Source organism: Dermacentor andersoni, chromosome 7, assembly GCF_023375885.2.
Source record: "Dermacentor andersoni chromosome 7, qqDerAnde1_hic_scaffold, whole genome shotgun sequence".
Lineage (NCBI taxonomy): Eukaryota > Metazoa > Arthropoda > Arachnida > Ixodida > Ixodidae > Dermacentor > Dermacentor andersoni.
In genome coordinates this window covers 176,218,401-176,242,608 of record NC_092820.1, presented here as the reverse complement: position 1 = coordinate 176,242,608, position 24,208 = coordinate 176,218,401, and the positions used below count along the sequence as shown (strand labels likewise).

The 24,208-nt window shown below is 49.1% G+C and overlaps 1 protein-coding gene across 1 annotated transcript; it reads right to left on the bottom strand.

Annotated features, from left to right (window-relative positions):
• Positions 1 to 4,180: 4,180 nt before the first annotated feature.
• On the bottom strand, positions 4,181 to 6,395 carry LOC140219369 (uncharacterized). The gene has a single exon (XM_072289138.1). It carries the CDS (start codon positions 6,143 to 6,145, stop codon positions 5,336 to 5,338), a length of 810 nt encoding a protein of 269 aa, XP_072145239.1. The 5' UTR covers positions 6,146 to 6,395; the 3' UTR covers positions 4,181 to 5,335.
• Between the last annotated feature and the right edge of the window lie 17,813 nt (positions 6,396 to 24,208).

Sequence of the window (24,208 nt, the reverse complement as noted above, 5' to 3'; positions counted from 1 at the left end):
TTACACAGAATTGCACGGACGGACTTTGAACAGTCGGTAACAGCACGACTATGCGAGGCAAGTAACATACAATGCTTCAAAGGTGCGATAGAAAGTATACACGTGCGTGTGTCGAGCGGTGATAGTATTTCAGTCGCGTGCGTGAATGTTGAGGGCCGAAGTTTGTGGAGATTATTTATTTTAGTTCGCTGTGAGCCCGCTGAATAGATTGGTATGACCTAGGATGCGAAGGACCGAAATGCCTTGTTGCTGTGCGGATGGGTGCCGAGATCAGATGGAGGACGACAAGAAGTTATATTGCATCCCGCGCAGCAAACAAAACGTAACCAGAAGGTAATTCTGGTTGCATAGAAATGGACGGAAAGACTTAACCGTCGGTAACTGCACGACTATGCGAGGAAAGTAACGTAGAGCGATACGAAGGTGCGAGAGAAAGTATACACCTGTGTGTGCAGAGCTGCAGTATTATTTCATTCGCGCGTATGAATGTTGACGGCCGAAGTTTGTGGAGATTACTGATTTTAGTGCATTATGAGCCCGTTGACTTAGCAAGTGCAGTATGACCTAGCATGAAAGTAAATAGTGGGGCAGAAACGCATTAACTCGCTGACAAATATCCGCATTACGTTACGTGCGATAAAAAATAAAATTCAGCAGTGAATTCTACTTTTACACTTTCCTGTGTTTGTGCGCGCGTTGTTAACTGCGCTTTACAACATGTCCAAAAAGTAATTTCCAATATCCTAATCGTATTTTGTGCATTGCATATATGAATAAATATATTGCTAAGTGCCTGCATTACTCTGTTTTTAAAAACGAATACTGCATAGCCACAGCTACCGGCCGTCAAATAATAAAGCGTAATACAGTATATCAAAGTACATTACATACAGCTGCGAGCTCGTTCCTTCCAAGTTTCCCTTACACTCGAAGATGTTTCAGTAATCGGCAATGCCATTTTACTGATGAAAAACACACAACTGCAAATGAACATAAGAAAAACGCCACAAGCGATACACGTATTGCCAGCAAAACGCAGTGCAGTAATAGCTGGGCCAATCCGCGTGCGTTTCGTATAAGGGCCCTCTAATTCTTACGGGGCTTTAGTGGTGCACGGAGGCGAAAAGGGATAAACAGAACAATGCGCGTCATGATTCGAGTTTACGCGGCGACGTCGCACGGTTCACGAGAACAGTCAACCGCATTCACACACGCGCACACACTACGCTTGATATTGGTGTGCCGCGGGATCAGATCGCGCCGGCAGCCCGAACACGATCGAGGAGACACGCTGACACGATCCATACCGCCTCTTCATCATGTCACGACAGTTGCACTGGCTCGTAGCATTGAACCACAAGACACAGCAGTCGTCGTGTAATCGCTACACGACAGACACACTCAGCGGCAAGAAGACTGTTGGCGCACTCGTTTCCACACACACACACAGGATGTTGTTTAGCTGCCGTGAGGGTCGCGCGCTTTGAGAATCGCACGTTTGAGCGACGTTGTGTCGAAAGTTTTTCGGACCAAGCGACTGTCAGCCTTCATTTTTACACGACTTCTTCGTTCAATGCAACCGCTATGTGTACGCAGCACACTTACATACAAAAGATTTCACAGAGCATACGGGATTAAGCGCAAGCAATCACCAAGGCTCGCGCGGTGATTGAGCGCAAACGAACGAATTGTAAACATGCGGAATCGCGGCGATCAAGCCCTCATTACGCTCTCTTGAGCTATTTTCTTGGAGCGCTCATTCGAAATTAAAGGACTTAATTTAGCAGTTCGGGTCCTTCTTTCGTTTTTCGCCACAGTCAGGCACCAGTAGGTTTTATTTCCGCGCGTATGCAGATATTTTTTCACCTCACGAATGCCGCGGCGCCGCGGCTTAGCGTGGGCGCCGTCTGCTACAGGAACTTCCTAGGTGGCGCGCGTGGCAGATGTCGCTACCTTGAAAATTATCGAGGGACCTTATACACAAGCATGCTTCAGCGCCCCCAGCGGCGCTGGGAAAATCTCATCGCTCATCCTGCTCTCCCTCGCAAGGCGCAGATACGCAGTGCCCCCTTCTAGCCACGATAGAGCTGGGGCGAGAGTATGCGCATGCGCATAGCGGATAGGGGGCGCATAGGGACACACAGAGACAGCGCTGTCTCTGTGTGTCCCTATGCGCCCCCTATCTTTTGTGTGTCTGTTTCTTTCTACGCCCTCGTTCAGTCGCGCTTACGCATTATGTCATTATTAATTTAGTTAATCAATTCTTTGAGATAATCGGGCTGGAGAGGAAGAGTTCTGCGTAAAGCCGTTTGTGTCATAAAATTGGGCAAGGGTTCATGCGTAAGTGATCCTTGATTTCATCTCGCCAATAGAGATTTTGCATTTGAATGCGATAAATTATGCAAATCAAAACTGGCTGTCGGTGATTTACCTAGGTTTATAACGCAGGCCGAGGCCGAAGGCAGCTTAAGGAGCATGGTTGGGTCAATCCGGATACCAGTCCACGATTTGCGACACCTCAAGGTTTTAATGCCACTCGAACCACGTTTATAGAGCTAGAGGGCTGGTTATGCGGCGCTGCTGCTGCGGGACATGCAGCGCCATCTGTGTCGCCGGCAAGCATTCGTAGGTTGGCCGTTTGCGTGTGCCTCGGGTGCGTCCTGTAGAAATGGCAGCGGTTAGCGACCACCGTGTGTTGTTTTGCGGTTTCCGCAGGATAAATAATGTTGACAGCTACTTCAAGAAGAGTTGCTTGTCGCTTGGGAGGAAGCTGTACGCGAGTGGGCATGTGTATGGTGTCAAAGAGGAATTACTGAGCGCGACGGGGCCGTCCGATATCGTCGGGAAATGCATAGCACAAATGAAATCCGTCGACTACAAGGTGCGACTGCAGGTGAGCTCTTTATTTTTTTATTCTTGTATGTGTCAGTAATTAGGCTACCATTGCTTTTTTTTTTTTTTTTAGTTATCAGCAGGAGAGAGAATCATAACACAAGCGAGCTGCACATGTAAGGCTGGCTGCGCGGGCTGGTGCAAACACGCCGTTGCTGTGGCAGTGTTTGTAAATGGTTACAAACACACCTCTTGTACTGATTTGCCGTGCGCGTGGAACAAGCCTGCTACCCGGCCAAACATTGATGCCAAGAAGACTCTTGAGGACCTTTTCCAAGGTAAGAATCTTCAATTCCTGCTGCACTAAAGCGCGATTTCACATATCAGAATGCGTTTGCTATTTCACATATCAGAATGCGTTTGCGATTTTACATATCAGAATGCGGTTGCTTACACAGGTCCGCCAGAGCCAGTCGCGATTCTGCAGCGGGTAGACCCCGAAGCCATATTCTCGCAATTTCCAGACATTCAGTGTCCCTTGCGAGAAATTCTCGAAACGGAGCACGCTGTGCTGAAGCTCGCATCAGAGCCGTTAGAGCAAGCGGCCGACAGCTTAGACCGTGAGCTCCTAGAGAAAATGATGCACTGCGACCGTCACTTACATAACATGATGGAGGTTGCCTGCACTTGGCCATTGAAACTGAAAAAATGGGACATGCTGCAAAAATTGTCAGCTTGTGAAAAAGCATTTTATGAAAAATTTGTTGCGTATAATTTGGACCAGATAATTGAGATTGCCGAGATGACAAAAAGGCAGGCTGCAGTGCAAAGGTTTGGGAGCATATTTATAAGTTATATTGCTTGCTACATTATGTTTCTTGTGATGCACACACAGACATACAAAAAAATAACATTGGTCCTTGCAGATGGCACGAGGAACGTCGCGTACGCCTTTCAAGCTCAACTGCACACCGAGTGAAGACGAGGGCTGCAGATTTTGATGGACTAGCAGAAGCAATGGCGTCCCCGCGATTATTTACATCTGCTGCCACTTCTTACGGTAAGACATGTGAGAAAGTAAAGAAAAATAAAGAAGCTAGTTGCGGAATCTAGCATACTCCACTTTGTGCCGCAAGAAGCTTCTTTTTACCATGAAAGCGGTTCATTATGAGATGTATTAATTTTGCATCCAATTACCTTTTCCGCGTGCAGGAAGAAAGACTGAGGATGAAGCAAGAGATGAACTGTCAGCAGCATTGCAGCTTCCCATTCATAAGGTATTTGAAAGGTAATACACTGTGAAAGTATGAACAGTTTTTGTAAATATTTATTGCAGGTTGGACTCATCGTGTCACCACTGCAACCCTGGCTGTGCTGTAGCCCAGACGGCATTGTGGAGCGCAACGAAGCAATACACCTGGTTGAAATTAAGTGTCCGTATTCCCTAAAGGACAGTCTCCTCATTGACCACGAAAATCTAGTCAGCTTTGTAGCATACATTGTGTACGAAAACGGGCGCCTGAGCTTAAAAAGGGGCCACCAGTACTTCACGCAGGTGATGCTTATGCTTTATATTTTAGGGCTGGAACACGCTTTCTTTTTTGTTTATTCCAAAAAGCAAAGTATAATCGTAAATGTTGACCGGGATGACCGCTTCTTGGCCGAATATGTGCCAAAGTTTGAGTACTTTTATTTTAATTATTTCATAAAGCGACTTGCTTGCCACTGTTGCTAAGCGTTCGCTTACCCGACATAAGTTATGTTTGCGGTTTGTACTGATAACTTTGACGCTTAATCTGTGGCCGTTCTGCTCAGTTCAGGATGGCAGGAAATTATACGAGGCAGCGTTCTCTTGGAAGCTATCTTTGCAGTCAACCGAAGCCGAGTACTGACTGAGAAAGTGTGGCGCCTTAAACTATTCGCAGAATGGCCAGTCGGGCGTGGCTAAAACATCTGGGTAAGGCAGCTAAGCTTTTCTTGAATGTTTCTGAACTTCTGCCTTGTGGTGACACTGAAAAAAAGGGCTCCCCCAGCTTCAACTTCTGTTGAGCAGAAAAAACAATTGTGAAGTCACACAGGTGCGTGTGTGTGACGACATTGTGTTGTGTATCTGTGTGTCCCCCACCTCTTACGTGTTGAGAGTGATCGAAGGTGCAATAAATATTTATTATAAAATGCGAGAAGCAGTAACATTGAGCTCTTGATTGTAGATAACGTGCATTACACAAAGCAACATTTATTAGCGCTGCAATTCCTTACAAGTTCACAAAGCTGCCACACTACACTGTGCATATCGCGGCGATGTAACAAAAGCTACTTCAAACACCTCATAACCCCTGTCAAATGACGAGCTTTTCTACTTTTTTCACAAATAAATGCAGATGGAACACTGACACTGTGAGAGCTTGCAATGGATCAAGTATACCCTACAATAATTAAAGCTATTTTTAAAAAAAGCATACCTTATGCTGAGTTACAGCAGTGAGCCGTTAAGTGTGAAGCATCAATTTTGATCGTCTTCATGCCTTTGTGCACTTAAGATTGATGGCTGCAAATTCACGAGTATGCAGCACATACGCATAATGTCACTCATATGAGGTATCAGGTCATTAGTAACACGTGCATTAACAATATTGAACAGCTTGATGCGCTGGATTGCTCGTTCAACATGAATGCGTACTTGTGCAATATTGTATGTCTGTTGCAGCTCCTCATAAGTAAACTGCACATTACCTTTGGAGAACGGGGGCAAGATAACAATTCCTTTACTGCCTTCCACTGGTGCTCTGATACCAGGAAAACCCTTGTCAGCGAGGACAACATCACCTGGTTCAATCCTGTCGAGGAAGCCTGACTCGAGTGTGATATGTGTATCTGAAGCACGACCTCCATAGGCCTTTGACACAAACGTCACAGCACCATTCGGCAAAATTGCAATAAGAAATTTTATCGTGTAGCACCCTTTGTAATGTGAAAATAAACTTCGTCGCTGCTCTACAGTGGGCGGCTCTTCTGTCCTCACTTCTGTGCAATCAATGATGAAGCGGCAGTTAGGATAATGGACCTTGAAACAAGCTGGCATTGCTGCTCTTACGTTAGCCTGTGACGGCTCGGGAATGAACTGTTCCATTGAGGAGAGAAGATTTCTCAAAACAAAAAAAAATATGCGGCTGACAGCTGTTCGATGCAGGCCAAAAAGAACGGCTATGCTTGCAAATGATATGCCAAGCTTCATCTTCATTAAAAATATCACAATCTTTTGTGGCACAGGGACATCAATGCGCCGTACAACCACAGACGAAAACAGAGACATTAGCAGAGCAAAAACATTTGCGTTCACACCACACAGTTCTCTGAAAGCGTTCACTCTTCCACACAAGGAGTCGTAACCAAGGAACACACAACTTCGCTCCTCAGGGCCACTTGCTGTAGAGCTCGTTGCAACTTCCGCCTGCACACTTTTGTCGATGGTACTGACATGTGACACTTGCGTCGAAGCAGTACCCTGGGTGACGACAGAAAGAAACAGATTGCATGGGCCCAGAGACGAGTCGTTTTCTGTCTGAGTCGCCTAAGAAAAGAGATTAGGAAGGAGCATGTTTATAAAAAGGCAGATGTACGAAGAATACATATAAGTACACGCGGCATTCATGTACAGACCAAGAGCACAGATGTGACCAAACAAATAAAGCATTCTTTTGTACAGGTGAGGCACATTAAATCAAGCAAGAGACAGCAGCAGTACACCAATAAATGGCGTGCAATATTAAGCTGTGTGGACTCCGGAGCTGCGCCAAGGATTAAAATATTGTTAGCACAGTACAGTGCATATAAATTTGCAAGCAGCTTACCACAGAGACAAATCTGTCGGACGTGTTATCAGCCAGTTCAGGTGCGTCTCGCGGTGAGCCTGCAACGGATTCCTCGATGTCTGAATTTTCAGGTGGAACGGCTGATGACGGTGGTTTGGCGACTAGCAGAGACGATCTGCGCCGCTGAAGCCTTCAAGAAGAAAAAAAAGGAAACACGTTAGTGTGAAACTATGTCCCATCTCACTAACGGACGCGCTTCATACGTCCTGACTTCCTTATTTTAGGCACTTTGTTATTGACTCCTACGAATCGGAAAAAAAAAAAGTGTGCTCCAAGCTGCGCTAACGCTCACCTTTGGTACCTCTCGAGCTTTGTCTTGGGCAACACGCCATCATCTTTCTTGTAGCACGAGGGAAATAATGTCGGCACGTACGCTGGGTGCTGAGCTATCGAGCTCTTTTCGTTGCCAACAAAGTGGACGCTGCAAATGCGCGTCTGATTCCGCACCGGCTGCCACTGCTCGCCGTTCGGGCTGGCAAAGAGAAATGATTTGCTCATGCATCAGTACAAAAGGCGAAAATAAGCACATGTAAGTTAGATCGTTCATGGACGAAGTCTGAGGCGTAGTTTACCTTGCGCGTCGCACAGCCGTGATCCAACGTTGTCGTCTTTCAGCTTCGTAGGATTTCCATGGGAACCGGTAGAATTTTACAGGCGGCTGTTTCCCAACAGTGTTCCTATAGCTATTATGGCAGCCATACACACAGCAGTACGGAGAAGTGCCGGACTTTCGCGGCTTTTTCACGTCCTTTTGGCGAGCTGCCATCATAGAATAAAGAACAAACTTAGAGAAGGGAAACTGTACCTTCCGCCGTGGTTCGAAAATAAGCAGCGGCAGCGCATGGAACTTACTTTGGGGGACGCCAGATGACGTTGCTCAAACCGGAAGCGGAAGTGCACATTTTTTTTTTTAGAGCAAAATTCAATATGGCCGTTTTTTGCCGGTCGCGTACGCTGGTACGCGCCGTGCTTGCCCTGCAGGCTATGCGGCATGCCCCAATGCCTTCGCTGCCGCGTAGGTGGTGCGTTCTAATTGCCAAGAGCCTCTACTGACGTCCATACAAACAAGCCACAAGTGAGTAAACAGAACGCGCGACTTTATTGGCAGAAGACAAGCAGTGTACATTCTCGTGCAATAGCAGAAATAAAGTTTGCATGTCGAGATACGCTGGAATCATTGACGCGAGCTCGTAAACGGCTCACCGTCGTCGTCGCACGTGGTGGTCAGGTTAACGAGCAACAACCAGCAGTGGAAACATATTGGACAGAGTGTGCCACTTGTTTGCAGCGACAGTCGCCGTTAAAAATGCCCAAATTGCATTGCGAAGCAATCGGGAGACGCAGGCATCTGCTACCGCAGCCTACACAGCGACATGGGCTACCCCAGATTTTAGCCATTCACTCCTTTCCAACCTGCACGTTTCTTTTCTTTCGGGGGCCGCTAATGTGTGGCTCACACTTGCTGTCTCACATTGTCTCACTATGGACAAGTCGCTTTCGTGGGCATCGCCTCCATCAGCTACTTTTGCGGGCCTTTCCAACCATCTGGCTATCAACTTCATACGCATCGGACTATGTAAGCACGTATGCTGGTCTCCGTTCATGCCTAATCGCGGCCGAGAAAGGCCAGAGGCACAATATGCCCATTGCTGCAGCAGGAAAGCGCGAACGGGGAGCACGAATCACGGTGCATGAAAATTGGGAGTCTATGTCGCTGTGCAGGCTGCAGGAGCGAATGCTTACTTCGAGAGACTGCTTCCCAGTGCAACCGACCAGGCCGCAATATTCTAAAAACATAACACTGCGACCATAACCAAGTGACATAACAGCAAAATTAAACAGCAATCGGTCACCGCATGAGGTTCAGACAATACATCATACATTGGCGACGAACCATATGGCAACAGTGAGCATTCACATACACGGGTCTCTTAGGGTACATTGAGCTGCCTACCTACAGGCGTAGTGCCTGCCTTCGTCGCACATGGTGGTCTACTAACGAGCAACAACCAGCAGCAGAAACAGATTGGACAGAGTGTCCCACCTGTTTGCGGCGACAGTCGCTGTTAAAGATGAGCAACTTGCAGTGCAAAGCAATCAAGTGATGCAGGCATCTGCTGCCGCAGACTACACAGCGACATGGACTACCCATCATTTTAGCATTGACTCCTTTCCAGCCTGCATGTTTCTTTTCTTTTGGAGGCCGCTAATGTGTGGCTCACACTTGGTGTCCCACATTGTCTCAATATGGACAAGTCGCTTTCGTGGGCATCACCTTCATCAGCCACTTTTACGGGCCTTTCCACCCAACTTCATACACGTCCGACCATGTAAGCACTTATGCTGGTCTCCGTTCATGCCTAATCGCGGCCGAGAAAGGCCAGAGGCACAATTTGCCCATGGCTGCAGCAGGAAAGGGTGAACGGGGAGCACGAATCACGGTGTGCGTAAATTGGGAGTCTATGTCGCTGTGCAGACTGCAGGATCAAATGCTTACTACGAGAGGCTGCTTCCCAGTGCAACCGACCAGGCCGCAATATTCGAAAAACATAAAACTGCAACCGTAACCAAGTGGCATAACAGCAAGATTAAACAGCAATCAGTCACCGCATGAGGTTCAGACAATACATTATACATTGGCTACGAACCATCTTACGGCATAATGCTTGCCTTTGTCACATGTGATGGTCTGGTAACGAGCGACAACCTGCGGTACAAACAGATTGGACAGAGTCTCGCACCTGTTTGAACCAACAGTTGCCGTTGAAGATGAGCAATTTCCATTGCGAAGCAATCAGGTGACGCAGGCATCTGCTGCCGCAACCAACACAGCGACATGGACTACCCGGCATTTTAGCGTTAACTCCTTTCCAAGGTGCACATTTATTTTCTTTCGGGGGCTTCTATGTGTGGCTCACACTATGTCGCAATGTGGACAAGTCGCTTTTATGGGCATCACCTTCGGCAGCCATTCTTGCGGGCCTTTCCACCCATACGGCTATCAACTTCATACACTTCGAACCATGTGAGCACATATGCTGGTCTCCGTTTTGAGCAAATCATGGCCGAGGTAAGCCACAAGCACAATTTGCCCATTACTGCAGCAGGCCAGAACGAACGGGGCGCACCAGTTACGGTGTGTGTATACTGGGAGTCTATGTCGCTTTGCGGACTGCAGGAGCAAATGCTTACCTCGAGGGACTGCTTACCAATGCAACTGACCAGGCCCCCACATCTGAGAAACGTAACACAGTTACCACAGCCAAGTGTGGCAGCAAAACCAGATTCTGCAATCAAGCACTTCACTGTAGCTTGCACAAAGACCCAGGCTATCAAGGAAGAGGAGCAATTATCAACGAGACTAGGAATATGGAAAATAAGAAAGCTTGCATTCAAGAGAGAAGCCACTCTGCTCTGCAAGCATTGAAGGCTAAAAACATCAAGAAAAGTAAAATGGTGCATAGCACATGTGCATAGGTTAATGCAAGACGCATGCCGATGCTGCATCAGCTATTTCAGGAGAGGAATTGCGCATGACAACATACACTAGAAGATACTGCTACAGATATGTTAGGCTGCTAGACAGTGACTGGTATAAAGTATCAGCGAAGAATCGGTTGACCTTTATATTTGGATGAGGATGAATGACCTCTAACAAAAATGGGCAATGAGAAAGCTTGCATTTATAGAAGAAAAATTACACTTGGCACAAACGGAATTAACATGGCTAGGAAGCTGATTAAGGGCAAACTGATGGAACTCAATCTTTTGGCCAGCGTCGTCCGTGCTTGGTCAGATGTTGCAGGTGCACCTGAAGACGAAGAATTTCTAGAAAGTCCTTTTTGAGTTACCTGGATGACTCAACCAAATGTCCGTGCTGGTGGAATGGTGGCTGAAGCTCTTTTCAGTCTTGACACAGTCCTCTGCAGACTTGATATCTCATTCATATTCTTCTGCATGTGCTTCTTTGTTCTTGGTGTAAAAGCCTTGCAAATTCGGCTCCAGCCCCTTCCTGTTGGCGCAGATAGGAGCTCCTGTGATGACCAAGATGTGCTTGGCATAGACTCTGTTGAGGCAAAACGGTGACACATGAGATACAGCACAGATTAGCCAAATTTATGTGTGTTTTATATGTTCGAACCAATTATACTGAACCATAAATATGAACAAACATTCATATCTGCTGCAAACAGCAAGCCAATACAGCATATATCAAACGTATTTATTTCTGAACCATGTGTTGTTTACCTTGTAGTAGTAGCCAATGTCCACACAATGACCTTGTTGTAGCAGGCAGCAGCTTCTGTTTAGTGCGTGGAGTGTGTTGCTTTATACTGGTGCCGTCTTCATTACTGCATGTCTGGAACAGAAATTTTGACTGAATCAGAAATTGAAAAAGCAAAGTTTTAAAATGCAAAAAGGTGTGACATATATGTTGTAATGATTTGCGACTACAGAACACATGCAAATGTACACTGTCTGTTCTAGGGTGCTTAAGCAGCATGTTAAATAAATATTGCTATTGTCCATAAAATTGATGTCTGCCTAACTACAATGCATGTCAACAGCGCAAGTACTATTAAGATCACAAATGAGAACATTTGTGGGTTCATTTATACACTAGAAGTGATCACACTGCTAGTTCCACAAGCAAATGCATGAAAGTCATGAAGCTATTAGAACTGATGCATTATTTTTCTGCACGAACGTGATGCACCGCTTCACTACTGCAAAAATAAATGCCCTACGGTAAACCAATCTGAACAGCAAGAACATTTGGAACCAACAAGTACGAAATATGGGTGAATTGCATGCTTGCAACTGTTTAATACATTAAATTCTGTACTTTCACTTTATTTTACCAAAGGATTATTCGGTTTTGTGGACGAAAGACGTTGCCGGCCGACTCGAAAAAAATGTTTAATATGTATATTGATAAGGCTACTCAGTCACCTACAACCACGGCTACAATAACATGAAAAATGAGACGCGCGTTCCGATATCGCTCTTTCTTTCCTGGTTGTGTGTGTAAACCAAACGACAGCCTCGCAAGTAAAGGTTTATTTAGGAAACAGCAACTGAGATCCTCACTGCCCATATGTAATGCAGGATCTAGTTCGTTAACTTGTGCCCGCCTGGAAGGTAATGACACGGATATTATATAACGATTCAAGCAGCGGTGTTAAACGACTCACCGTTATTGCCGTTGTCAGCCGCAACAAAATCCAGCTCCCGTTTCGATGCAGACCTGTTCCGAATGGCTCACGACCGAAACCCAACTGCCGGGCTTACATGTCCGCTTGCAAACACGTAACTTCACCCCAAGTTAAATAACGCGAGACACCGAAGCGCAAGAAACTAGTTTTAGAAACAAAGCAGTCTTGAGTGTACGAACGAATGAATCCGTGCCGCCGTGCACTCGGAAATACCGGTAAAAATTTTAAATCCAGGCCAGAGGTCACGTGAAAGATCGATGATGCTGAACGCTATTTGCGTTTATAATGGCGAAGAAACAACAAACTTACTAACAAAGAGCACAATATCTAATTAGCAATGATAATTTTGCCCTGTTTTTATGTAAAAGAAAATGCTTCGGTAATTGTAAGAGAAAGTTTGTAAGATAAAATTGCGCTTATTACGACGCCTCTACCGGGAAATGTTGGAACTAACGAACGAATCCCGAAAGTGATGCTACTACGTCGGCTTTGTTAGCAGCGGCGCGCGGTCGATTTTTTCGCCCTCTGTGGCCATTTCTTGAACTTGAGAGTGTGCTACCCCTGCTGCCATGCTGCTCTAACGTGACTGCGCGCCTGGGAGAAACTAACAGCCAACCTAACTTTACCGCCGCCTACGGCAGGTGGCGCTACCAGCTCGGCTGGAAACACCAGCGCACTAGCCCTATAACGAAGTCGCATCCAACACAAGAATACTTTCCTTATATAATATATTTGTTGTACTTTGTTGCGCATTCTGTATCGGTGAGAAACAGTCTAAATTTAGTTCGGTATATCTGATAAATAGTTATATTCGTGTTTGTTTTATCGAAGTTCGTACATTAAACTTGCCATTAGGCTATATAGAACGGTATGTTCTCGGCGGAATAACTGGAAGGTGAGAGTGAGGCAGCGGGAGCAGCTAGTTTTCAGTGGAACGCCAATCTGAAGCCTTAGTTTGCAGAGCATATGTTCAAAGCATTTCCGCGGCTGCGCACCACGTACAATACCTCCTCGGCCCGACAGCAAGTTAGACGCGCCCGAAAACCGGTCGCCTCGTTGCAACAATTTTCGGCTTCGTGTGTGTGTACGTGCGTGCGTGCGCGTGTTCGTGTAGGTGGAAAACAGAAGGAATCTGAAGCAAAAAGAAAAAGTTTGCTTCACTTGAAGAGAATGCAGGCCCCTGTTACACATCATGCTGTAGACGCCCATCTATAGCTGTACGGCGTCATAACTCCTAGCTGACTGCGGTTCTAGCTTCCGGAGGATTGCACGATGCTAACGAGACGCTGTGCGGAGCACGTGCGTCACGAGGAGTGAATGCAAGCACCCTCCTCCTCGGCCACTGCGATGCGGCGCCGCTGTCCCAGTGCGGAATGAAGCGAAGGAAGGCGGCGGCCAACCGGTTTCAGTTGTGCCGTTGCCCTTGTGGCCTGTTCACCAGGCGTCGTCTTGGCAGCCAGCTGACCGGCCGGTCCGTGCGCCACACGCGAGTGCTGGCGACATCCACGCCACGCGGCGTCTCATTCCCTCTCGGTATACACTTGCCCTCGGCAGGCAACCGAGTGTCAAGGTCGCGGTCTTCACGTGACGCGAAAGGTCGCGCCATAGTGGTGGGGGAGTGGCAAGCGTGCTATCCCGAGCATGGCACGGCGACATCTCCCTGCGCAGCAGAAGGTGCGCCCTGTCCTCGTCGTTTTGCGTGCCCCGTTCGCGCTATGCATCACGTAATGCAATACAAACTGTAAACATAGGCGTGTTTACCGGGAGAGGGACACTTGTCCCTTCACTGTCAAAAGTGGGGGCTACAGTAGGATATTCCCTACGCCCCCGGTTTAGTATGCGGGCAATTTCGGCTGCACACTGAAAATTCCTACAAGACTACAGCTGAAGCTAAATATTTCTTTATGGAGTGGCCATGTAAATAATGCTTTTCTTTACTACCTACCCACTTCTTTGGCAGCAAGGATTGTCTTTTCTGCCTCCCCGAGACTCACTGTAGCGGACGACGCGCGGAATTCGCCATGCACGCTCGAGTTCTGGCAAAGGCCTGGAGCTAGGCATTTCTCGCCCTAACAAATGTCACGTTTTGCTACTTGCACCATGCCCTGTCTTATGGGACCGTTATGTCCGTATTGGAAAACACAATCATCTTGCTATATTCCACCGGCCAGTGAGGGGGAAGTCCAGATAAGGTTCTATGAACAGCCGCGCCCAACGAGTGGAGTGTTCTACGGCATGAAATCGTTGGATTTTCAAATGCTGGAACTATTGAATTTCAGTCCAGAGATAGCCTACATATCATTGCAGTCACATTATCAACGACAAAAAGCTAATCAAACTACTTATAAGCGTAAATGTCGATTTTCATTGTATAATGACTTATCGTAGATATGTTCGTGAAAATCACCGTGGTCGAACGTGCAGAGCCATTTCAATACCAATGCAACATGAACTTAATCTTTTTCTAAAGGAACGTGTCACTTCTAAATTGGTGGAATGTGTCACTTCTAAATTACGTGGACCCGTAGGTCCGCGTAAGTCTAGTGCTTAACGCCTGCTTCAGCTCCGGCGCGGGTCGGCCTGTCATTGCACTATCTTCGGGATCGGCCAACGTATGGGGCGTTCTTAACGCCGGCTTCACCTTCGCTGCGGGTCGGCCCGGCATTGCACTATCTTCAGGATCGATCAACGTATGGGGAGTGCTTAACGCCTGCTTCACCTTGTGGGGTCTCCTCCCGTGCTCTTGGGACAAAGGAACGACAACACAGTAGAGCAAACATTCACAAGAGCATTTATTGCACCTTTCATAGATCAATGCCTGCTAGCCGAGTTGCTACCCACAAAACATGCCGATGGGCGCGCGACAAATCTAGAAGTCCGACTCACCGCGACCGGATAACGAGCGAATATGTTCGCCCCATGCTGGATCCCAACGCCTGGTCGTTCGCGCGTACGGTCACGCGAACGGTGGCGCGCTCGAAGGCGGCCACGCGAGACGGTCTCGCAGAAGCATGGATCGGCGCACGCGCGGGACGTCCGCCGCGTTCGCCGGCCCGCCGCGCAAGAGGCAGCCTGTTCGCCCCTGCGCCCCCAAGTAACCCTGCTGTGAGGCGGCGTTAGCAGCGCAACACTCGTGCCATCTCTCGCACTGCGCCCCAACCACATCGACCGCCGCGGGCATCACGTAGGCCACGCGGCGAAGCCGCACCGCAGGAGCTATGCGGGAAAACAAGATATCTGGGGACGCGTGAGAGTCACGCATCCCCACATCCCCCCAACCTTAAATCACTACATATTCCGGCGAAACATGTCACTCGGTCTAACATCAATGCGTGCTTCGCGAACAAGGTAGTACATGCAACAGTGGCCGCGCCGAAGAAATGTCCACACACTGTCCATAGCATGCGAGCCGACATTGTCCCTGGGTACACCGCTGGCATCCGCCGGTCACAGCAGCAGCTTTGCAGACTCGACGGCAAGATTCCAGGCCAGGACTTTGGAAACGACGACGCAGTAGTCGGTACGAGCAAGCGTCGCTCGCGCCGACGCGCCCTGCTGGCAAGAGCCGCCGTAGCTGTCGGTGACTGCCGGCTCTTTTGTCCGCCGCCGAGGGTTGTGAGCTGGATACAGGAGCCCGCCGAAGTCTCTGCGCCGCACCGGCCACAGCATCACCATTGCCCGGGGTGGCTCGATCCTAGTCCGGGGCAGCAGCGCAGACGATGTGCAGGTGACAGCAAACCAGGCGTGATTCCACTCACGCTGCGTACACTCCACACACTCGGCAAACACTATCGTAGTGCGAGGGAGAGGAAGCCTGCATGTGCATCGCCCACGTGGTACGATGTTCAACTCGGCTAGCAAAAGATCGGGCAGCTACTCAGATGCTAAGTTCACGTGAACGAAGCTCGCTTCCTTCAGTCGAACGAGTACTTTCAATTCGTGCGAGGCTAACTAAAATGAGGGAAGCAAAGTGCAACACCTCAACGCCACGGTCCACCAGGTTGTGTCCCTCCACGTGCGACAGGCAGCTTCGATAACGCCTTAGGCCTAAAGCGTCGCTACCCTGACAACAACCGGCATCCAAAAACAACACCCAAAATGAGCGCAAAACAGGTAGCCGCGAGGATACGTCAGCTGTGAGGTGGTCCTACTCCGCTCGGTGCACACAGCATCCGAGTTGACGGCGCCCACCGTCCCAGACGGTGTCGGAGCGCCCGGTGCCAGGCCGCAATACCAGTCAGCCCGTAGTGGCACCCGTGGCCCGCGGCCACCCGGCTCCCAGAGCCGCGACTTCATCAGAGTCAAAGAGATAGGAGAAGCTATTTACATGAGAAAATCGGACCACCTACGAGGCTTCCGTACTAACTCGCTTCAGGCTTGCCAATGCTACGCGGGCGCTAAGTCTCGCTCTCCCAGGATGCAGACCACGTGGCTCTCCTACCACCGAATGTCATTAAAAAAAAAACACTTGCGAGAAGGCTTAGCATGTTGAGAAGTTCAAACACACTACAGCTACCGTTGCCTCTCTCAAGAAAGTACGCCGCCGACGCTAGCGATCAAAATCCACGCTAGGCCTACGCTTCAGTTCAAACAAAGGTCTCGAACGAAGCAAAACTGTTAAATCTATCGTCCGATGCCCCAAGAGGTCCACGTTGGGCAGCCAGATGTGGGGTACTCAAACCCGTCTCAACCATGCTCTCGGGACAAAGGAACAACAGTACAGTAGTGCAAACAATCACAAGGGCATTTATTGCACCTTTCATAGATCAATGCCTGCTAGCCGAGTTGCTACCCACAAAACATGCCGATGGGCGCGCGACAAATCTAGAAGTCCGACTCACCGCGACCGGATATCGAGCGAATATGTTCGCCCCATGCTGGATCCCAACGCTTGGTCGTTCGCGCGTACGGTCACGCGAACGGTGGCGCGCTCGAAGACGGCCACGCGAGACGGTCTCGCAGAAGCATGGATCGGCGCACGCGCGGGACGTCCGCCGCGTTCGCCGGCCCGCCGCCCAAGAGGCAGCCTGTTCTCCCCTGCGCCCTCAAGTAACCCTGCCGTGAGGCGGCGTTAGCAGCGCAACGCTCGCGCCATCTCTCGCACTGCGCGCCAACCACATCGACCGCCGCGGGCATCACGCAGGCCACGCGGCGAAGCCGCACCGCAGGAGCTATGCGGGAAAACAAGATATCTGGGGACGCGTGAGAGTCACGCATCCCCACAACCTCCACAGTGGGTCGGCCCGGCATCGCACTAACTTCGGGATCGTCCAGCGTATGCGGAATGCTTAACGCCTGCTTCACCTCCACCGTGGGTCGTCCCGGCATCGCACTAACTTCGGGAGCGTCCAGCGGATGGGGAATGCTTAACGCCTGCTTCACCTCCGCCGCGGGTCGGGCCGGTATTGCACTATCTTCCGGATCTGGCCCACGTATGGGGAGTGCTCAATGCCTGCTTTTTCTCCACCGCGGGTCGGCCCGGCATTGCACTAACTTCGGGATCGGCCCACGTATGGGAAGTGCTTATCGCCTCCTTCACCCCCGCCGTGGGTCGGCCCGGCATCGCACTATCTTCGGGATCAGGCCCACGTATGGGGAGTGCATAATGCCTGCTTTTTCTCCACCGCGGATCGGCCCGGCATTGCACTAACTTCAGGATCGGCCCACGTATGGGGAGTGCTTAACGCCTGCTTCACCTCCGCCGTGGGTCGCCCCGGCATCGCACTAACTTCAGGATCAGGCCCACGTATGGGGAGTGCTTAACGCCTGCTCTTCCTCCGCCTAGCGTCGGCCCGGCATTGCACTAACTTCGAGATTGGCCCACGTATGCAATGCCGGGCCCACGAGATTGGCCCACAGTGGGTCGGCCCGGCATCGCACTAACTTCGGGATCGTCCAGCGTATGCGGAATGCTTAACGCTTGCTTCACCTCCGCCGCGGGTGGGCCCGGCATTGCACTAACTTGGGGATCCATCAACGTATGGGGAGCGCTTAACGCCTGCTTCACCTCCGCCATGGTTTGGCCCGGCATCGCACTATCTTCGGGATCGTCCATCGTATGGGGAATGCTTAACGCCTGCTTCACCTCCGCCGCGGGTGGGCTTGGCATTGCGATATATCTCCGGGATCGGCTCACGTATGGGGAGTTTTTTTGTTTGCTTACCACGCCAACAACGACACCAAGATTTCCTTGGGCGGCAGAGGTACACAGCTTCACTGTAAAACAGCAGGTATTTCATATTTAGTAGAAATCAGGGCCTTTTTTACTGACGTGTACCGAAAAGTTGAATTGTGTAGCGTGCTAGTGTGCTCTGAAAACAGTTACTGAATACTCGTTTTTGTCGGCTGTGCATCATCGATAAATGATATACGCCAGAAGCCAAGTGATGCTCCTGGAGGCCTGTAAGAAGTGCGTTGGAAACGCTGTCGCGCCTCCCCCTTTTTTCTCATACCTTTCCATCAGTTAGCACGGTGCAATAAACTTGCGTCTATCGAGGCCCTGTTATGCGAGCCTTCATGCAAGACCGTAACACCTTTCTCGAATTCTTTATCCTTTATACACGACATTTAGTTCTTTTCCCCCGGTATCCTCGGTAATCTATGCGGAGCATGGTGTTCGAAGTACGAAGCAATGTTCTGAATAATGAGCGATAAATGTTAATTTTGTGTAGGTTCATTACAGCCTTTGCAGAAATGTATTTGTTCAAGCGTTCCAGGGTGTTATACTGCCGCTAATCGAAAGGTTTCCGGACTCCTAAAACTACAGCACGAAATAAAGACCTAAAATTTCGTGAAAATAGGGACAATATTAAGCATAATGGATTGGCGAATTTTTCACTTTCCTGCTTTAAATTCAAGTGCTGCAGATAATTGCTAAACTGTCGTTTGTTCTATCGGTTTTCGTTCATCATGCGAGATCCGTAATTTGTTTCTCTGGTGTTCTCGGGGAGCTAAACAAGGCATCTTGTTTATATCTCGGGAAAATTAAGTGCATGGTATGGGTAACGTACGGGACCCGAATACCGACGGTGTCCAAGTTGCGAGTGCTCGGCCTGTGGCTGGAAGAGAACGGTGCCAACCGTGAGCTGGTTGCCCGACTGCAGAAGAAAGTGGCCGCCGCCACATACCTCGTGCGGCGGGGCGCGAACAATAGGAAAGGAATCAAGGAACACAACGTTACGAGGCTGATACAGGCGTACGCGCTGAGCCACATAGCGTACGTCGCCGCGTACGCCGACTGCAACAGGAGCGAAACCGACAAGCTGAACGTGGCGATCCGCAGGGCGTTCAAGACCGCCCTGGGAGTACCCCAGTTCACGCCAACCCACAGGCTTCTCGAGTTGGGCGTACACAACACGCTCGAGGAGATCGCCGAGGCGCAGAGAATCGCGCAGCTGGAGAGGCTGTCGAGCAGCGTAACGGGAAGACGAATCCTAGACTTGCTCGGGCATCGATATCACGAGGCGCGTGGTCTGAAGGAATCACTGCTACCGGAAGTCAAGGACGCCTACAGACGGAAAACATGCCGAAGAATGTGCACCCGGAGCACGACGTGCAAAGACGCATACGCAGGGCGGTAGCAATCCTCGAGAAGCATGGAAGACAAGAAGGCGTCCTCTTCGTCGATGCAGCCAGGTACCCGCGGCCAGATGGTGACTCTGATGGCGACGAGGGACGTCGACCACCACCGCCGCTACAAGGAAAAGCGCGAGACGAACCGCAGTTACCAGCACTACCATCACTACTGCTACTACAACAAAAACGGCAGCAACAACAACGGCAACATCGACTTAGCCGGCCGACGGCGACGGCGCCCGCTTTCTCCATGGCAGTCGTAGATACAAAGGAACGATTCGAGTCACGGCATCAGCGAGGCTGCCGTCGGCCGAAGCAGCGGAAGAGATGGCCATAGCCCTCGTGGTACTCCACGGAGGGGCGGAGGATAACCTGATCATCAGCGACTCCAAATCAGCGATTCGAAAAACGGATGTGGCGCGCATGCTCAACGCCCGGGCCGGGGACTTCGGATCCGACACGATTACAAACAAGTCCCTTAAGTGGTTCCCCGCGCAAGTCGGGGAGCTTGGCAGCAACAACAACAACAACAGCCACGACAATAATGACAACAACAATGCTAACGGCCGATGACGCACCGACCCTCCACCCAACCAAAACGAGCGCGCCCACCTCGTCGCGAGGCAGCTTACCCACCGCGACGCGGTCACCCGAGGGCAGCCGCTGCCGTTGTTGTGCGGGACCCCAGCGGAGGAGTGACGGCGACGGCGGCGGCCACCCCGTCTGGCACGGCCGCTGTCGTTACCAACACAACACAAATCGCGGCGGACGGAGCTGGGGATCACGCGGACGCCGACTGCGATGTCAAGGAGTTTCCGGCAACGTACAGAGAGGTGCTTGGTCACTATAGGAAAGAACGAAGAAAATATCCACAACCCCACGGGCGCCTAGACAGGTCCCAGGCGGTCGACCTGAGACGGTTGCAGACGGGCACTTTCACCAACCCCTACCACCTGCACCGCCTGTGGCCCGCGCTGCACCCGTCGCCCAGCTGCCCGTGGTGCGAGCACGAACGGGCCGATATGGCTCATGTGCTTTGGGAATGCCAACGCCATGACGAAGAAGGACAAGAAGGAAGGGGGAAGACAACAGCAGGACCCTCTGAAGCGGGGCGCCTCACTGAGAGATGGCAAGCCGCCCTCCCCAGCGAGGCACCCGGAGACCAGGAGTGGGCCGTCCAGCGGGCCAGGGCCGTTGTCGAGGATCTCGAAAGATTTTCCTCAGGCGATGGACCCCTGACAGCCTAGCCCCGGGCACCAACATCAATAACCGTTGGACAAATAAAGTTTATTCCTATCCTGTCCCCCCAAATGGGTGCGTTAAATGCGCATTTTCCAGTAGGATACGTATGCAAGTGATCCGCAGCGGTATTGCTCTGTTTTGCGAGCGGACATGAATACAACTGAGGTCAATTTTTTTTTAAGATAGATCAAACAATACGCCACGTTTGTGTGCGATGGTAAATGCGTGTTGATGAAATACAAGTTTAAAAAATATTGTAAGCAAGTATTAGAAAGTACCCCGCTGATGTTATTAGCTAGTTTTCTCAATGTTCCTAGAGAACTCGGCGTTTCAAATATTTTATACTTTGAAGGAATAGGCAGCTTTTTAAGTGCCATGCGTCGCGTATCTTTAATGTTTCTGACTTATTTCGAAGCGTTTACCCGCCAGCTTGCTTGGTGGCTTTGGTGTTGCACTGCTAATCACGAGGTCGTGGGATCAAAACCCGGCCATGGCGGCCGCATTTCGATGGGGGAGAAATGCAAAAACACCCCTGTACTTAATATAGTTTGTCTTCGTCATTCCACCGTCGTCATTTCTTTGTCGTCTTTCGTTCGCCGCATGCTCTCTTTGTCATTCTCTCGTCCTCAGGTTGTTGTGCAGTCGTAACCCGTCGTAATCATGCAGTCATCGGCGTGCCGTCAACGTCATGCTGCTGTCGTCATTCCGTCGAGGTCACATCGTGGTCATCAAGTCTTCTTGGTTACATCGTCGTCATTCCGTCGTGATCCTCGGACATTCGTGGTCACCTCATCAGCGTTCTGCCGTCGTCACTTCATCGTCGACACTCTGTCCTCATTAATCACGTCAAGGTTCAATCGTCATCGTTCCGTTGCCGTCAATCTGTCGTCATTATTGCATCGTCGTCTTTCAGATGTCGTCATTTCGTTGTTCTTATTCCTTCATAGTCATTCCTTCACATGCCGTCGCAATCATGCAGTCGTCAGCATGCCGTCATGGTCATGTAGCTGTGGTCACTGTGTAAGAGCGTCATGCCGCGGTTTTCGGGCTGTTCTGGTTCTATCATGGTCGTACCTTCGTCTTATATCGGTGCCATCCCATTGCCGTGAACACCCATTGCCTGGACGCGTTACGTTTCGTTAAACATTAAATTGCCCTTGTTCCATTAACATTTTATTTACGTATACGATAACGCTTAAATTATGTCAATTTCTGCAAGCATGTCGGCGATTAGCCTTACGTGTGCATAGCATTTACTTTACCATTTGCGCAAATATCACAGGTGGCTTCGCTTCGCACCGATGCCAGCTTAAGAGGAAGCTTTAGCTCGGGTGCTCCTATCTAAATACATGTAAAAGGAGAATTCGTTTTTCTCGGCAACCACTGCACCAAATTTGACGGGGTTTGCTGCATTTAAAAGAAAAACTTAAAATCTAGTGACTGTTGGTTCCGAATTTTCGATTTAGGTTGTAATATTTTAATAAAAAATTGGCGAAAATCGCAAATTTTCAGAAAACGAAACTATCAAGTTTACAACTCCGTAACCCAGCAAGAAAAAATGATATCGCAATTCTGTGAATTGTATCTGATAGCACATCTAAAGCGGACAAAAGTGGTATGTTACACATGAACCTCAAAAAATATGTCAATGTGTTATTACAACTTTTGCAAAACCCTCGTAACTAACGTAACAAATTCACGCAACATGTAAAATGACATATCAAATTTGTCCGCTTTGAATGGTCTAATGGATGCCGTTTACAGAATCGCGATATCTGTTTTTGATGCAGAGCTATTAGTTTGTAAACATTGTGCTTCTATTTTTTTCGAACTTCTGAATTTTTGAAAATCTTTTTAACAAAATTCAAGCCCTAAATCAAAATTCCGCTTCCAACAGTCACTAGAATTTAACTTTCTCTCTCAAATGCAACAAATTTCATTAAAATCGGTCCAGGGGTTATCTCAGAAAGACGTTTTTGCGTTTTTACATGTATTTGAATAGGCGGCGTCGGAGTTGGGCCCGAGCTAAAGCTTCCTCTTAAGCGTCGGATCTGTCTTCTTTTTCTCCTCTTCTGTGCGTGCGTGTGTGTGTGTGTGCGTGCGTGTGTGCGTGCGTGCGTGCGTGCGTGCGTGTGTGTGTGTGTGTGTGCGTGCGTGCGTGCGTGCGTGCGTGCGTGTGTGTGTGTGTGTGTGTGTGTGTGTGTGTGTGTGTGTGTCTGCGTGCGTGTGTGCGTGTGTGTGCGTGTGCGTGTGTGCGTTTGCGTGTGCGTGTGCATGCGTGCGTGCGTGCGTGCAATCACCTTTTTCGGGCCAAGAGCCCCGGATTTCGTCTTTTCCCCGAAATTATGAAAGCAAACTAAAGAAAAGGGGGAAACCCGTACCTGCTAAAAAGCAATAACGGGTTTAAAGCCAATGAAAAATAAAAATGAGGGGTGAAAGTCCCAACGCGTATAATTTACGATAAAAGCCAATTGGAAAAATAAGAGGTGGGCGCGGTAACTACTAATGTCCTAAGACTCATTCAGCGAGGACAGAGAGGCCTCGCGTTAGGCGTTTAATGATAAAACATGAAGAATTGGACAATGGTGACTCAGAAGGGTTTGGGTGCGAGCTAGTTGGTACGGATCGTTGATATTTAAAACAGCGCCAAAAAACACGGACAAGGGAGGACACAGGACGAGCGCTGGACAATGGAGCACAGGGATCATGGAGCAGGTGCCCGAAGAGTTGGTAGGCCTGGATCATCATCGGGTTTCCGAGAGCAGCAGTGCTTGAAGGCAGGCCCAGAGAAAGGAAGCTGAAAAACTTTATATAAAGAAGAGTAATCCCCTGGCAATGACCAGCAGAATGGGCACGGGTAACCAAACTAATAGCCCATACGAAATGGCAGTAATATAAGAGTGAGGAGAAAAAAGAATATTGCAGAATGTAAGCTTTTGTGGCTTCGGTAGTATGCACTGACACTTTCGTAGTATGCTCAATACTCCGCAAAGTTTATTTCTTATATTATTCCTTAGTTTTCTATAGTATTCTCTATTTTCCTTTAACTGCTTTGTTATATGATGTCTTATACATTTACATTACAGATTTCTTACATAATATAAGAATAACATTTAAAACTTCTTTCATACGTAATATGACACTTTTGGTTGAATCTGTGATACAAAAATGATAAATATGCGTTCAGTGCGCCGGACAAAAGAATTGGAACCTATACGCGTGTCGCAGTTCGCTCGCGCCACTAGAATTTAGCCACGCTGCCGGTTCCCTTCTGTCGCTCTTTTTAACTGTGATCTCGCTCCGTATACCACAAACCAGTCACAACAGTCTTGCAGACTATTGAGGTTCATTCAATCATTGCGCATTATTCTGGGCCCATATCCCGCAGTGTGCGCTTCCCATAGTATAGAGACGCAACAACATTTCCTTTGTTTACCACATTTTGGTAGCCTTTATAAAGGAAAGCTTTCT